Source organism: Choloepus didactylus, chromosome 17 (genome assembly GCF_015220235.1).
Source record: "Choloepus didactylus isolate mChoDid1 chromosome 17, mChoDid1.pri, whole genome shotgun sequence".
In the NCBI taxonomy this organism is placed as follows: Eukaryota; Metazoa; Chordata; class Mammalia; order Pilosa; family Megalonychidae; genus Choloepus; species Choloepus didactylus.
In genome coordinates, this window is record NC_051323.1 from 63057133 (window position 1) to 63074646 (window position 17514).

Genomic DNA, 17514 nt, shown 5'->3' on the forward strand with positions numbered 1-17514 from the left:
AGAAAGCCATTTTGAAACCAGAACTTTGGAGCAGACGCCAGCCACGTGCCTTCCCGGCTAAAAGAGGTTTTCCGGATGCCATTGGCCATCCTCCAGTGAAGGTACCCGATTACTGATGTGTTACCTTGGACACTTCTTTATGGCCTTAAGACTGTAACTGTGTAGCCAAATAAACCCCCTTTTTATAAAGGCCAATCCATCTCTGGTGTTTTGCATTCTGCAGCATTAGCAAACTAGAACACCATCCAAAGCCTCCCATGTCAGGTTTCTCCACTCAGAGACCCTAACTGGTGTTTTGGCAACTTGGCCCTCAGTGCCACTCCTACCCTACTGCAGTGGAGTCTCTAGAAGGTGTTCATATCTCTGCTGCAACAGTGTGAGCATGCCAGGATAATGTGGTGGTTTGCTCTGCTGGGTGTCTTCAGAAGGGTCTTACAGGACCTGTCCCCTGTAAGAAGGGGCTGGGGTGGCACTCAAAGGAAGAGCTTGACTTGTGCCAGGCAGTGGAAGAGTTGGCCCAAGGGCTTCTTAGCAGATGGTTAGTGCTCAGGATGAGAGAGCACCAGGTTCCCAGATGGCATTTTACATCTCACTGTGTCCCCCGGTGCTGTGCACAGAGGAGGTGCTCAATAAAGCTCTGTTAAATGTACAAGCTGAAGAAGATGGAAACAGAAGTTGTGAAAATGACCCGTGGCAGCCTGTAGGTGGGAGAGAATGTTAAACAACCAAAAACTTGGAGAGGTGTAGATCAATTAAAACTTAAATATGCACATGTAAATTTTCCTCTTAGCAGTTACTCTAAATTGGGCAATTTACAATTTATAAATGGAACTTGAATTTATGTAGCTTTGTCTAAATAAACATATATTTTTAAAGAACTACTTCTCTTAGCCGTTCTGCAGCGTAAGTCTGGCTGGTGCAGCACCGGGACTGCCGAATTGCTGTTTCCTGGAATGAGGATATAGTGCAGGGGTTCTTTCTCCCAGCTGCATGTTAGAGTCACTGAGGAAGCTTCTAGAAAATGCTGACATCTGGGACTGCTCCCAGGCCAGTCGAACCAGGATCTTTGGGGTGGGGCTGGACACCAGTATTTTTTTTCTCAGGGGTTGAGAACCATGGAAACAGATCACTGGAAAAACAGATGTTTCTTCAGACTCACTTTGCAAACCTGTTACTGATCTCCACTTTTTGCATTTGTTCGTTCAGCAGTTTCTTTTTTTAAATTAAATTTTGAAGAAAATTTTTGTCAAAACTTTAAGCATTACAAAGTAAAATGCTGCCATCCCAGAGTAACAGCTGTCCCCCTCTCTCAGCAGTTGCAAAGTGAATGGCTGTCATTAGATCCGTGTATCTGGAGGCCTGGCTGATCAGCAGGCAGAAGTGGCAGCTGCAGGGACAGCTCACTCCCCTGTCCCTGCAGAAAAGTAATCCTCAAAAACCCTGGTTTCAGGTACTAATAAGAGGTACTTAGCTAATGAGTTGATTAAATTTGTAATTAAAGTGTCAACATCAGGGGCTCCCAAGGAGGTAAGACGGTGTCCTGGGTCTTTTAAACGGACATCACATCACCATGTATAGTTCCTGCAGATGCAAGTCTCTTTCTGTTGGAAAGGGTGTTTCCAGGTGACTTTTCCAGCCAGCAATTTATTTTCATTATCAAAAACGTCAAACTCTCAAATAAAAGGAATGGAAACAAATAGGATAGAATTGAATAGGATAGACTTAAGTAAATGAGTAAAATAATTTTAGAACAGTGGCTGGCATATAGTAGGTGCACAATAAATGCAGACTTGTGATTATTTTCTATTTCAGCGTGTAGCATCCCTGGCTCTACTTGGTTACTTCTAAGGGACGGGGAGCTCACTGCCTTGCAAGGCAGTCCATTCACTTGCTGGGCAGCGTCAATAAAGTTACAGAAGAAATCATGTACTTTCCAGACCATATGCTCCCTTGTACTGGGGACACTGAGACAGCATTGCAGGCTCATAAGAAAGCAAGTGAGTGAGGTATGAAAACCGTCACTGTGTCCCCAGCACAGCACTTGCCGTGTGGGAGGTGCCTCCTAAATGGTGCCAGTTCCACGTCAGCACTGTGCTGGGGGTTGGATGAGGATTAGACGCAGGGCCTGGCTTCAGGGCACTAAGTCTGATGGATAAGACAGCTGCGAAAAAGAAAATAGCTGCAATTCAGTGATTCTCAACAGGCTCTGGGGACAAAAAGTCAGGGACCTCTAATTCTACCAGGCAGAGGCATGAGGGTTGTAAGAAAAGGCTTTCCCGGAGGTGGCTTTGGAGCCAAACCTTGAAGGAACTTTTTACTGAAGAGGCCTGCAAGGAATGTGATTATAACTAAAAGTCAACCTAAACCTTATTTACTGATTTGCACCAGATAAGAAAAAAAAGAGAGAGAGAGAGAGAGAGAGAGAGAGAGAGAGAGAGAGAGAGAGAGAGGCGGGGCTATGTCTTTACCGAGAGCCTGGGGCCGAGTATTCTACAGACACCAACTCTTAAAATCTTCACAGCAGAATTCCCCCAGGCATTATCTCCACTGTACTGATAAGGGAATGGACCTCAGAGGGCTCAAGGAGGCTGGGTAGGACAGCACAGTGGGGTGCACTGCTCTGGAGGTGCAGAACCTCCTGGAGGGTCATTGGAAACAGAGTGCCAGGTCCCACCTCCAGAGGGCCCCGTTCAGTAGGTCTGAGTGGGGCCCGAGACTTTGCATTTCTTACCAAGTCCCCAGGGGATGCTGCTGGCGGGGGGCCCACTCTTGGAGAACCACTTGCCCAGTGGTGACCGGGTGTGAAGTCGGCTCTGCCGTTTCTAGTGAGGTGCCTCTGTGCCTTCAGTGTCCTCATCTACAAAGTGAAGATCTTACCTGTGACTCCTGGCGGTGGTTGTGAGGAATAAGGGTTAGTATTCCTACAGCCCCTGCAGCAGTGCCCCTGACATCAGAAGGACCACTTATGTGTTAGCTAGGATTACTATTGCATGAGCTAAGCCTCTCTGGCTCCTAAGTCTTTTTTTGTTCCACCGTGTTGGGATTTCCCGAATTTGTTTGCTTACAACACCCTTGGGGGTGCGTATTAAGAATGCAGATTCATGTAACCCATAACATTCTTTGAAATTTGCTAACTACTTGTTAAATCATACTTCGAAAGTTATCACTTTCAGTATATATGTTATGTTTCACAAAAAATGATACATATATAGATTCGTGGACCCCACCCTAGATACACAGAGCAGACTTCCCGGGGCAGGGAGCTGGGAAACTGGATTTTATCTGGGCCCCCCCCCAGGAGGCTGCCTCTCTGCCGAGACAGAGCAGGGAGCAGAGGAAGCCCTGGCTCGGCCGACTGAGTTCTCTGCCTGCGGTGGAGACAGCCCCCTTGCATTAGCCAGAAAGCTGGTTCAGTAGCTTTTCGTGCTCTAATCTGCTCTCCAAGGAAACCTTGTTTTATACTTTGATTTCCCTGCTGCTTTTCCATCAGGGAGAGAAGAAGAAACTTGAGGAAATGTTTGTTGAATGACAGTGAATAAATGAATGATGGGAACTCTTGTCCTCTTGGAAGATGACTAGTTCTCATTCTAAATTTATTGACTGGGACAGCCTGAAATCTGGACCCTGGAGCTCTAGTGCCTTTGGGTGTGATGATATACTTGAGTTTCCGGTCCTGCCCAGCCAAGGGGCAGACTCTGGTCTTTGTTGACCCATTTGCTCTGGTAGGTCCAGCCTGGGAGTCACATCCTGGGGCCACTCACCCCCCGTTGGGCAGCACTTCTCTTTCCTGTCCCTTTCTGACCATTCCCTGTCATCTGAAGACCATTCTCCTCGGTGGAGGAGACAATGCAAATTGAGGTTGAGTTGTTGAGAACATCTAGCTGTCTTCTAGCTGTTATCTTTAATGCCATTCATAATTCTTAACCTCCACATTTTTCATCTTTTTGCTCTGAATTTAGTTCCACCCCCCACTTTTTTAAGCTTTAATTATGAGATAATTGAAGATTCACATGCAGTTGTAAGAAATAATACAGAGAGAGCCCCTGTACCCTTCCTAAGTTTCTCTCAATGGTAACATCTTGTAAAACTTTAATTCAATATCATAACCAGGAAATTTGACAGATAGGATCCATTGATCTCATTCAGATTTCGCCAGTTTTACAGGCACTCGTGTGTGTGTGTGTGTAGATTTGTGTGACCATCACAGTCTGGATACAGGCCATTTCCACCCCACAAGAGTCCCTCGTGCTACACTTTTATAACCATAGCCACCTCCCTCCCTCCCCCTTTCTGTAACTCCTGGCAACAATTTACCTGTTCTCCATCTTTATAATGTTTTCATTTCAAGAATGTTATAAAGTGGAAGCATACAGTATGTAACCTTTTGAGATTGGCTGTTGTTTTCACTCAGCCAATTCCCTTGAGATCCATCCAAGATGCTGCATGTAGCAATAATTCATTCCTTTGCTCTAAGAAGTATCCATGGCAGGGCTGTGCCACAGACTGTTTAACCACTCACTGAAGGGCATCTGGCTGGTTTCCAGGTTGTGGCTCTTATGAATAAGGCTTCTATGAACATTAGTGTGCAGGTTTTTCTGTGAACATAAGCTTTCATTTTTCTGTGATAATGCCCAAGAGTGCAATTGCTGGGTCATATGGTAAGCTCATGTTTAGCTTTGTGAGAAACTGCCAAACTGTTTTTCAGCATAGTTGTGCCATTTTGCATCCCCATCAGCAACGTATGAGTGGTCCAGTTTCTCAGCATCTTCAGCTGTTGGTGTAATCACTGTTTCTTACTTTAGCCATTCTGATTAGGTGTGAAGTGCTATCTGCACATGTGATAAAATTTCCTAGAACCAAATGCATTTCCCTAGCAGCTAATGATGTTGGACATCTTTTCTGTGCTTCTTTGCCATCTGTTTATCCTCTTTGGTAAAATGTCTCTTCATGTCTTGCACCCATTTTCTTTTCTTTTTTTTTTTTTTTTTAATTCAGTTTTATTGAAATATATTCACAAACCATACAGTCATCCATGGTATACAATCAACTGTTCACAGTATGATCATATAGTTATGCGTTCATCACCACAATCTATTTCTGAACATTTTCCTTACATCAGAAAGAATCAGAATAAGAATAAAAAATAAAAGTGAAAAGAGAATACCCACACCATCCCCCCATCCCACCCTATTTGTCATTTAGTTTTTACTCCCATTTTTCTACTGATTTTTTTTCAATTTTTTAACTTTGTTTATCAAAAAATTAAAAACAAACAGGCAAACAACAACCAAAAAAACCCCACAACATTTCAAACAAAGCAATGGATTAAGGAAAACAAATATCCTAAAATAACTACTTTGCTTCCAACATGTTCCTACCATACCCCAAGAAAATTAACAACCCCTAAGAAAACAAAGGAATAAGAGAAAAAAAAAACCTAAAATAACTCTATTGCTTCCAACATGATCTTACTATATCCAAGAAAGTTTACAAACCATAATCATTCCTGAGCATTCCCATAACATTGAGATTACCCTCCATAGTTTATCTGTTCTTATTAGATTATCATTCCCCCTCCACTAATTGGTATCTCTAGGTCCCCTACATTCTACAGTATAAAACATTGTACATTTTTCACAGAATTCACATTAGTGGTAACATACAATATGTCTCTTTTTGTGCCTGGCTTATTTTGCTCAGCATTATGTCTTTTTTTTTTTTTTTTTTTTTTTTTAATCTTCATTTCATTGAGATATATTCATATACCATGCAGTCATACAAAACAAATCGTACTTTCGATTGTTCACAGTACCATTACATAGTTGTACATTCATCACCCAAATCAATCCCTGACACCTTCATTAGCACACACACAAGAATAACAAGAATAATAATTAGAGTGAAAAAGAGCAATTGAAGTAAAAAAGAACACTGGGTACCTTTGTCTGTTTCCTTCCCCTATTTTTCTACTCATCCATCCATAAACTAGACAAAGTGGAGTGTGGTCCTTATGGCTTTCCCACTCCCCTTGTCACCCCTCATAAGCTACATTTTTATACAACTGTCTTCGAGATTCATGGGTTCTGGGTTGTAGTTTGATAGTTTCAGGTATCCACCACCAGCTACCCCAATTCTTTAGAACCTAAAAAGGGTTGTCTAAAGTGTGCGTAAGAGTGCCCACCAGAGTGACCTCTCGGCTCCTTTTGGATTCTCTCTGCCACTGAAGCTTATTTCATTTCCTTTCACCTCCCCCTTTTGGTCAAGAAGATGTTCTCCGTCCCACAATGCCAGGTCTACATTCCTCCCCGGGAGTCATATTCCACGTTGCCAGGGAGATTCACTCCCCTGGGTGTCTGATCCCACGTAGGGGGGAGGGCAGTGATTTCACCTTTCAAGTTGGCTTAGCTAGAGAGACAGAGCCACATCTGAGCAACAAAGAGGCATTCGGGAGGAGGCTCTTAGGCACAACCATAGGGAGGCCTAGCCTCTCCTTTGCAGCTACCGTCTTCCCAAGGGTAAAACCTGTGGTAGAGGGCTCAACCCATCAAACCACCAGTCCCCTATGTCTGTGGTCATGTTAGCAACCATGGAGGTGGGGTAGGCGAATACCCCTGCACTCTCCACAGGCTCCCCAAGGGGGCACTGCATCTGTTTTTTTTTTCCTTGTTTTTTTTTTTTTTTTTAACTTTCCCTTCTTTTTTAAATCAACTGTATGAAAAAAAAGTTAAAAAGAAAACAAACATACAATAAAAGAACATTTCAAAGAGACCATAACAAGGGAGTAAGAAAAAGACAACTAACCTAAGATAACTGCTTAACTTCCAACATGTTCCTACTTTACCCCAAGAAAGTTACCTAATATAGCAACATTTCTGTGAACTTGCTCCTACTATATCCATCAGAAATTAACAGACCATAGTCATTCCTGGGCATCCCCAGAACGTTAAATAGCTTATCTGTTCTTCTTGGATTATTGTTCCCCCTTCCTTAATTGCTCTCTATTGCTAGTTCCCCTACATTCTACATTATAAGCCATTTGTTTTACATTTTTCAAAGTTCACATTAGTGGTAACATATAATATTTCTCTTTTTGTGCCTGGCTTATTTCGCTCAGCATTATGTCTTCAAGGTTCATCCATGTTGTCATATGTTTCACGAGATCGTTCCTTCTTACTGCCGCGTAGTGTTCCATCGTGTGTATATACCACATTTTATTTATCCACTCATCTGTTGAAGGACATTTGGGTTGTTTCCATCTTTTGGCAATTGTGAATAATGCTGCTATGAACATTGGCGTGCAGATATCTGTTCGTGTCACAGCTTTCCGATCTTCCGGGTATATACCGAGAAGTGCAATCGCTGGATCGAATGGTAACTCTATATCTAGTTTTCTAAGGAACTGCCAGACTGACTTCCAGAGTGGCTGAACCATTATACAGTCCCACCAACAGTGAATAAGAGTTCCAATTTCTCCACATCCCCTCCAGCATTTGTAGTTTCCTGTTTGTTTAATGGCAGCCATTCTAATCGGTGTTAGATGGTATCTCATTGTGGTCTTAATTTGCATCTCTCTAATAGCTAGTGAAGCTGAACATTTTTTCATGTGTTTCTTGGCCATTTGTATTTCCTCTTCGGAGAACTGTCTTTTCATATCTTTTGCCCATTTTATAATTGGGCCGACTGTACTATTGTCATTGAGTTGTAGGATTTCTTTATATATGCAAGATATCAGTCTTTTGTCAGATACATGGTTTCCAAAAATTTTTTCCCATTGAGTTGGCTGCCTCTTTACCTTTTTGAGAAATTCCTTTGAGGTGCAGAAACTTCTAAGCTTGAGGAGTTCCCATTTATCTATTTTCTCTTTTGTTGCTTGTGCTTTGGGTGTAAAGTCTAGGAAGTGGCCGCCTAATACAAGGTCTTGAAGATGTTTTCCTACATTATCTTCTAGGAGTTTTATGGTACTTTCTTTTATATTGAGATCTTTGGTCCATTTTGAGTTAGTTTTTGTGTAGGGGGTGAGGTAGGGGTCCTCTTTCATTCTTTTGGATATGGATATCCAACTCTCCCAGCCCCATTTGTTGAAAAGACCATTATGGCTCAGTTCAGTGACTTTGGGGGCCTTATCAAAGATCAGTCGGCCATAGATCTGAGGGTCTATCTCGGAATTCTCAATTCGATTCCATTGATCGATATGTCTATCTTTGTGCCAGTACCATGCTGGTTTGGCAACTGTGGCTTTATAATAAGCTTCAAAGTCAGGGAGTGTAAGTCCTCCCACTTCGTTTTTCTTTTTTAGAGTGTCTTTAGCAATTCGAGGCATCTTCCCTTTCCAAATAAATTTGATAACTAGCTTTTCCAAGTCTGCAAAGTAGGTTGTTGGAATTTTGATTGGGATTGCATTGAATCTGTAGATGAGTTTGGGTAGAATTGACATCTTAATGACATTTAGTCTTCCTATCCATGAACATGGAATATTTTTCCATCTTTTAAGGTCCCCGTCTATTTCTTTTAGTAGAGTTATGTAGTTTTCTTTGTATAGGTCTTTTACATCTTTGGTTAAGTTTATTCCTAGGTACTTGATTTTTTTAGTTGCTATTGAAAATGGTATCTTTTTCTTGAGTGTTTCTTCAGTTTGTTCATTTCTAGCATATAGAAACATTACTGACTTATGTGCATTAACCTTGTATCCCGCTACTTTGCTAAATTTGTTTATTAGCTCTAGTAGCTGTCTCGTCGATTTCTCAGGGTTTTCTAGATATAAGATCATATCATCTGCAAACAATGACAGTTTTACTTCTTCTTTTCCAATTTGGATGCCTTTTATTTCTTTGTCTTGCCGGATTGCCCTGGCTAGCACTTCCAGCACAATGTTGAATAACAGTGGTGACAGCGGGCATCCTTGTCTTGTTCCTGATCTTAGAGGGAAGGCTTTCAGTCTCTCACCATTGAGTACTATGCTGGCTGTGGGTTTTTCATATATGCTCTTTATCATGTTGAGGAAGTTTCCTTCAATTCCTACCTTTTGAAGTGTTTTTATCAAAAAGGGATGTTGGATTTTGTCAAATGCTTTTTCAGCATCTATTGAGATGATCAATTGATTTTTCCCTTTTGACTTGTTAATGTGTTGTAATACATTGATTGATTTTCTTATGTTGAACCATCCTTGCATGCCTGGAATAAACCCCACTTGGTCATGGTGTATGATTTTTTTAATGTGTCTTTGGACTCGATTTGCAAGTATTTTGTTGAGGATTTTTGCATCTATATTCATTAGGGAGATTGGCTGGTAGTTTTCCTTTTTTGTAACATCTTTGCCTGGTTTTGGTATTAGATTGATGCTAGCTTCATAAAATGAGTTAGGTAGTGTTCCATTTTCTTCAATGTTTTGAAAGAGTTTGAGTAAGATTGGTGTCAGTTCTTTCTGGAAAGTTTGGTAGAATTCCCCTGTGAAGCCATCTGGCCCTGGGCATTTATTTGTGGGAAGATTTTTGATGACTGATTGGATCTCTTTGCTTGTGATGGGTTGGTTGAGGTCTTCTATTTCTTCTCTGGTCAGTCTAGGTTGTTCATATGTTTCTAGGAAATTGTCCATTTCCTCTACATTATCCAGTTTGTTGCCATACAGTTGTTCATAGTATCCTCTTATAATTTTTTTAATTTCTTCAGGATCTGCAGTTATGTCACCTTTTTCATTCATTATTTTGTTTATATGGGTCTTCTCTCTTTTTGATTTTGTCAGTCTAGCTAGGGGCTTGTCAATCTTGTTGATCTTCTCAAAGAACCAACTTTTGGTGATATTTATCCTCTCTATTGTTTTTTTGTTCTCTATGTCATTTATTTCTGCTTTAATCCTTGTTATTTCTTTTCTTCTACTTGGTTTAGGATTGGTTTGCTGTTCATTTTCTAGCTTCTTCAGTTGATCCATTAGTTCTTTGATTTTGGCTCTTTCTTCCTTTTTAATATATGTGTTTAGTGCTATAAATTTCCCCCTTAGCACTGCTTTTGCTGCATCCCATAGGTTTTGGTATGTTGTGTTCTCATTTTCATTCGTCTCTATATATTTAGCAATTTCTCTTGCTATTTCTTCTTTAACCCACTGATTGTTTAGGAGTGTGTTGTTTAACCTCCAGGTATTTGTGAATTTTCTAAGTCTCTGATGGTTATTGACTTCTAATTGTATTCCATTGTGGTCAGAGAATGTGCTTTGAATAATTTCAATCTTTTTAAATTTATCGAGGCTTGTTTTATGTCCCAGCATATGATCTATTCTGGAGAAAGTTCCATGAGCACTAGAAAAGTATGTGTATCCTGGTGATTTGGGATGTAATGTCCTGTATATGTCTGTGAAGTCTAATTCATTTATCAGATTGTTTAGGTTTTCAATTTCCTTATTGGTCTTCTGTCTGGTTGATCTATCTATAGGAGAGAGTGATGTGTTGAAGTCTCCCACAATTATTGTGGAAACATCAATTGCTTCCTTTAGTTTTGCCAGTGTTTCTCTCATGTATTTTGTGGCACCTTGATTGGGTGCATAGACATTTACGATTGTTATGTCTTCTTGCTGAATTGCCCCTTTTATTAGTACGTAGTGGCCTTCTTTGTCTCTCAAAACATCCCTGCATTTGAAGTCTATTTTATCTGAGATTAATATTGCTACACCTGCTTTCTTTTGGCTGTAGCTTGCATGAAATATTTTTTTCCATCCTTTCACTTTCAGTTTCTTTGTGTCCCTGTGTCTAAGATGAGTCTCTTGTATGCAACATATTGATGGTTCATTTTTTTTGATCCATTCTGCGAATCTATATCTTTTAATTGGGGAGTTTAATCCATTTACATTCAACGTTATAACCGTGAAAGCATTTCTTGAATCAGCCATCTTATCCTTTGGTTTATGTTTGTCATATTTTTCCCCTCCGTCTATTAATATCCTTTATTGTACCCATACCGAATCTCTTTAGTACTGAACCTTTCTCCAAGTCTCTCTGTCCTTTGTTTCTCTGTCTGTAGGGCTCCCTTTAGTATCTCCAGTAGGGCAGGTCTCTTGTTAGCAAATTCTCTCAGCATTTGTTTGTCTGTGAAAAATTTATGCTCTCCCTCAAATTTGAAGGAGAGCTTTGCTGGATAAAGTATTCTTGGCTGGAAATTTTTCTCACTCAGAATTTTAAATATATCGTGCCACTGCCTTCTTGCCTCCATGGTGGCTGCTGAGTAGTCACTACTTAGTCTTATGCTGTTTCCTTTGTATGTGGTGAATTGCTTTTCTCTTGCTGCTTTCAGAACTTGCTCCTTCTCTTCTGTGTTTGATAGTGTGATCAGTATATGTCTCGGAGTGGGTTTATTTGGATTTATTCTATTTGGAGTTCACTGAGCATTTATGATTTGTGTATTTATGTTGTTTAGAAGATTTGGGAAGTTTTCCCCAACAATTTCTTTGAATACTCTTCCTAGACCTTTACCCTTTTCTTCCCCTTCTGGGACACCAATGAGTCTTATATTCGGGCGTTTCATATTATCTGTCATATCCCTGAGGTCCATTTCGATTTTTTCAATTTTTTTCCCCATTCTTTCTTTTATGCTTTCATTTTCCATTCTGTCATCTTCCAGGTCACTGATTCCTTGTTCAACTTCCTCTAGTCTTGTACTATGAGTGTCCAGAATCTTTTTAATTTGGTCAACAGTTTCTTTAATTTCCATAAGATCATCCATTTTTTTATTTAGTCTTGCAATGTCTTCTTTATGCTCTTCTAGGGTCTTCTTGATTTCCTTTATCTCCCGTACTATGGTCTCATTGTTCATCTTTAGTTCTTTGAGTAGCTGCTCTAGGTGCTGTGTCTCTTCTGGTCTTTTGATTTGGGTGCTTGGGCTTGGGTTATCCATATCGTCTGTTTTTTTCATATGCTTTATATTTTTCTGTTGTTTTTGGCCTCGTGGCATTTGCTGAACTTGATAGGGTTCTTTTAGGATTTGTAGACCAATTGAAGTCCTTATCTCTAATTTATGAGATCTACAGCTTCGTGGAGTCCACTTTCTCTAACTAACCAGCAGGTGGCTTCCACAAGCCACCTGTTCGCCACAAGCCAGTTCTCCCCTGCTTAGCCTTTTTGGTGAGTGGGGGAGTGAGTCTTGTGGGGTCCAATTGGTGTACCAAGCTTGCGTGTTTAGTTGGTGTTGCCTGCCCTGTATATGGGGCGTGTTTCTGGGCAGTCAGGGAGGGGGGGTGGCTCTAACAATCAAATCTCCCTGGTGATCCTAGAGTTTTAAAGCTGCTGCAATAGTCTAATCCTTCAGTTCAGTCCTGCCACAGTTTGTCTCTGCCACTGACCCACAAGTCCTTGGTATTGGCGTAGGGCTCCAGAGACTTGCAAGTGGGCCCCTCTTCCAGGCCGTGCACCCCGGGTCCTCTGTTGAGGGATGACTGTGCTATGTCACAGGTGAGTGCCGTCCCCCCAGGGCAGTTCTGGGCTGCTGGGCTGTGTAGGGAGGCTCCCAGTCTGCTGAAATGATGGCTGAATGGGGCTTTGTTAATTCACAGTGCTCTACCTTCCCAACTCTGGGACAATCAGCTGAGGTTGCAGGGAAGGCTAATGTCCACGCCCAGTTTTGTGGTGTGTGCCTGTTATTTGAAGCACTTCCGTCACACTGGGTTGTCTGGGGCAGTTCTGGGCCATGGGGCTGGCGATGGGCAGGAGTGTTTCCTGTCCACCAGGATGATGGCTGTGAGCGGACACCCCGCTTTTCTTGGGAAGTTGTGGTGTTTAGTGAATTTTCTCAGCCACTGGATTATTGTGTTTTGTCTCAGAGCTCTCCTAGTTCTGCTCTTGACTTGACCTGCCCAAACAGTAAGTCTTTGAAGCTTTCTGTATTGGCTTCTTAGAGTAATTGTTTTAGAAAAAGAAAAAAGGATTAAAAAAAAAAAAAAAGAAAAAAAAACGGGCCCTTGTCAGAGATCTAATGGGTTATTGAAATGCTAAGAGACAAAGCAACCAGGGCCATTAAGGAAAGGTCCACAGGGCAGAGAGATCAGCTTTTCTTCGGGATTTGCATATGCGCCTCAGGGCCCTTCCCCTTTCTATGTTCACCAGAACTCCAAAAATCCTCCACTTTTATTTTGGAGTTTTTCGTGTTGTTTTTTTTCTATGCCTGTCTCCTCTCTGCTGGGCTGGCTGCTCTCAGATTCTCTGGTGTCTGGTCTCAGTCTATCTATGGTTGGAGTTTGGATCAGTAGAATGAGTTTCTGATAAGGGCTGCCACTGCACTTCTCCCTTCTCCTTCCTGGAGCTGACAGCCCCTCCTCCCACGGGACTGAGCCTGGCAGGGAGGGGCGCGGGTCCCCTGGCCGCAAAAACTTACAGATTTTGCTGATCTCAGCAGTTCCACGTTTTCATGAGTGTTGTATGAAGTATGCCCAAAGTCAGATTGCTCTGTAGTGTCCAGTCCACGCAGTTCCTGGCTTTCTACCTACTTTCCTGGAGGAGTGACTAAAACATACAGCTCACCAGTCTGCCATCTTGCCCCGCCTCTCCCCATTTTCTAATTGAATGCTTTTTTATTGTTAGATGCAAGACCTTTATTGCCTGTCTCCCTTCCCTCCATTAAAAGATTATACTTAGTGTCTTTCTTTAACTTGAGCATGTTTGGGGCTTCAGTCTTTCTTGATTTCTTCTGTTGCTGGCACTCTCCTGACGCGGTTCTTGGCTATAGGCTCTACCCCCCAACCCCTGGGCCTGCTCCGTCCTCCTCCGCTCATAGAGCTGGGCCCAGAGGGTCAGACTCCATCCCTCCCAGCCTCCTTAGCCTGCCCTGCTCCACCCCTTCATCCCCAATCCAGCCCATAAGCAGGAAGGCTACTCCCATGCCAGCCTGGCCCAGGCCCTCAGATGTTCTGATGGCTGGACTGGGCTGGCCTGGCCCTGGGCCCCAGTCCTGCAGCCTCATTGGAGACGCCACCCCCAGCCTAGCCACAAACAAGCCTTTGCTGTGGTTTCTGAGCCTCCCCCATTTGACACTTTCAGTTGTGTCCCCATCTGATTTCCTGGGTCTCAGGCCTGTCTAATAGTCCCCCTTGCCTCCGGGGGACATACACTGCAGCCCCCAGGCCTGCAGCTTCCCTGAGCTCTGGAGAGCACCCCGTCCTGGACTCCAAGTGTACTCCATAGCCCGTGCAGTTTCCACCTCCTGCCCCTCCTCTGGAAAGCCATGCTTTGCCTGTGGATGGACTTTCTCCCTGCCATGGCTGCCCTTCCCCCCCGTGGTGGTTCTGATTCCAGTGCTCTCTCCTCCAGGCTCCCAGCAGTCAGCAGCCACGTCAGGCCTTTTCCAGGGTGTGTAGGCTTATTGATGCTGCTTGGCTTCAGGCACTGAGGCAGGTGCTGAGAATGACAAGTAAATGCAGCCCCTGGCCTTCAAGACTCCACGGTCCATGGTGATCCTGACCCATCACTGAATAATGATGCTGGGATAAGTGTTAGGTGAGGAGAGTGAGGGCTGGGGGCCCTCACGAGTGGTGGGGACACCAGACAAGGAGCGGGTGACCAGGCTGGCTCAGGAGGCTGGGCGCTTCCACCCCACCGTCCTCCTGGGCACCCCAGCCCAGAGGCCCTGCCCCTCCTCCTTTACCTCTGCCTCCTCCAGCCCATCCTCCATGGGCCTTCAGAGCACCTTCCGTAAACTGTATCCGAGTCGACACACGTTCACCGGAAGAGCATGTGACTGGCACCATTCGATGCCATCTCCTCTGTGCTGGGCACAGTACACACATTATTTCTGGGCATCTTCCCAAGGAAGGATGGTACATACTACTTTCCCCATTTTAACGATGAGAAAAGTGAGTCTCAGGAAGAATCCATAACTGCCCAAGCTGGAAGGTGTAGAGGTGGGATTTGTACATAGGATCGTCTGCTTCCAAGCGTGTTCTTTTTCAGGTGTGCTGTGCTGAACTCCTAATGAATTTAATCCAGACCCTTGTTACTCTCCCTCTCAAAATTCAATTAAAGCTTCTTGATCTGGTCAGGAGCTGCCTACCGAGCATGTCTTTCCTTGCTTTAGGAGCAGCAGTATCTTCCCTGCCAGGTACGCAACACTCTCTGTTTCCAGAAAAGCCAACCCTATTCTTTGATCCACCCATGGCCCAGTTGCTCACTTTCCACATCCCCTTTTCTTTGTGCATCCTCTCCGTCCTCCCTGAAAGGGGGGGACATACTCTGCAGCCCCCCTGCCTCCAGGTCCCTCCTCTGCAGGACTTGGGAGGTCCTCATGATGGGTTCCAGGTTCTCTCACCCATTCTGTGATGGCCTGTGGGGATGAGCAGGGGGTGCTGATGGGCCCTGCTGTGCTCTGCCTCCCATCAGGGGCTCCCTCTGGGTGATGGGTGTTGGGCAGCAGAAGGAACCAGGGAAGGATCCAGCAGACATCTGCCGGGCAAGACATCTCCTTCCTCGGTGCTGTGACATGGGCAGGACGCATTTTGGTTGCAGCACACAGGATCCCAGCTCGTGGGCCTCCTCACTTCCTGGAATCTGCATGGGAGACAGCACATGCCCCATTAGCCAGGTAATTGCAGGTCATTGATTGCCAGTCACCACGATCATCATCTTCTGGTGCCACCCTCGGGGGCCCACGCACTCTAAGTCACAGGACAGCCAGATCCACGGGGCAGTGGCTGCATAATCAGATTATATTTTCAGGGCCGAAGCGTGTGTCCTTTTCAGGCCCATTTGCTTTCCCACTTGATACAGATTTTAATTAACTCCTATCCTCTCAGAAGGTCTCGCCCCTTATTTTTTTCCCCCCAAAATGCTTTCTTCTTCATTAGGAATATTTCATCCTGTATAAGAAGTCAGAAAGTAAAGATGTGGATGGTAGTGATGGTAGCACAACACTGTAAATGCAATCAACACCACTGAATTGTATACTTGAAAGGGTATAAATAGGAAATTTTAGGTTGTATATATGCTACCAGAATAAAAGTTATAAAAATAAAATAAAAAGAAAAGAGAAAGTAGAGTTGTGTCCCATGGACTAACTTGAATATATGGCAAGCATAATTTGTGACTATCTTAGAAATGAGAAGTAAATGATGTAACCCACGCGGCAGCGTCCCCCAGCCAGCTCCCCCGCCGCTCCTCGCAGGTGAGTCAGCTCTGCCCCCAGACCTGCAAATCCCACTCATCCTGCTCTCAGCAGAGCGAGTGCTCCGCAGTGGACATAGAGCAGCTCAGCAATGGGCTTTGTTCCATGGTCACATCCTTTGGGGTCCCAGTGCTCACCCCCCACTCCAAGCAACTTGCCAAGAATTTCTTCTAAACATAAACAGACGTCTTCCTGAGAGGAGTGAGCTCTGGAAATCTAAATTTCCTGGGTCATCACTTAAGTAGTATTAATATAAGAGCACGTGGAGGAATTCAACACATTCCAGTGCCCTTTCTTTGCCCCTGCGGGTCAGTGGAACCTGGTTTCCAAAAGGGGTCTCGAGATCTAGAACAGTGGTTCTGGGGCTGCCCTGGAGAACCCCCGTTGCTCCCTTTTTCCCATCCCTGGTCCCGCTGGGCTTGCTCACATGGTCACATGGTCACATGGCATCCCGGGAGGCCCCCTCTCCCCCGACCTGCAAGGCTCTGATCGTCTATTAGGACATCAGTAATTAGCACTTCCAGGGAGATGTCAGGGCTGCAGCCCCACGTGCCCAGGAAGCAACACCCTCACACACCTCGATAACAGGTGGTAAACGCCCCGCTGTTTTCTACTTATCCGGGGTTCGGGGAGGACTTTCAATGAAATGGTAATGAACCAAACAGCTTCCATGCATATGTGATGATATATATATATATTTAATTCATTTTTATTCAGATGTATTCACATACCATGCAGTCATACAAAACAAAGCATATATTCAATTGCTTACAGTGCCATTATATAGTTGTGCATTCATCACCAAAATTAATTTTTGACATTTTCATTACCACACACACAAAAATAATAAGAATAAAAATGAAAATGAAAAAGAACAATTAAAGTAAAAAAGAACACTGGGTGCCTTTTTTTTCTTCCCCCATTTTTCTACTCATCTGTCCATAAACTAGACAAAGGGGAGTGTGGTCCATATGGCTTTCCCAATCACATTGTCCCCTCTCATAAGCTACACTTTTCTACAATCGTCTTGAAGATTCATGGTTCTGTGGGTTGTAGTTTGATAGTTTCAGGTATTTACTGCTAGCTATTCCAATTCCTTAGAACCTAAAAAGGGTTGTCTAAATTGTGCGTAAGAGTGCCCACCAAAGTGACTTCTTGGCTCCTTTTGGAATCTCTCTGCCACTGACGCTTATTTCATTTCCTTTCACATCCCCCTTTTGGTCAAGAAGATGTTCTCCATCCCACGATGCCGGGTCTAGATTCCTCCCCGGGAGTCATACTCCACATTGCCAAGGAGATTCACTCCTCTGGGTGTCGTCAGATCCCACGTAATGTGGAGGGCAGTGATTTCATCTGAGAGAGAGGGCCACATCTGAGCAACAAAGG

General features: G+C 43.7%; 1 protein-coding gene across 2 annotated transcripts in view; it reads right to left on the minus strand.

Moving 5' to 3' along the window:
* Nucleotides 1-15267: 15267 nt before the first annotated feature.
* SH3RF3 (SH3 domain containing ring finger 3) overlaps nucleotides 15268-17514 on the minus strand; it is a 410554-nt gene continuing 408307 nt past the window's right edge. For both annotated transcript variants that reach the window (XM_037807811.1, XM_037807809.1), the window contains one exon: nucleotides 15268-15515. In XM_037807811.1, coding sequence (XP_037663739.1) covers nucleotides 15344-15515 — 172 coding nt within the window. In that variant the 3' untranslated portion in view covers nucleotides 15268-15343. The remainder of the gene's footprint in view (nucleotides 15516-17514) is intronic.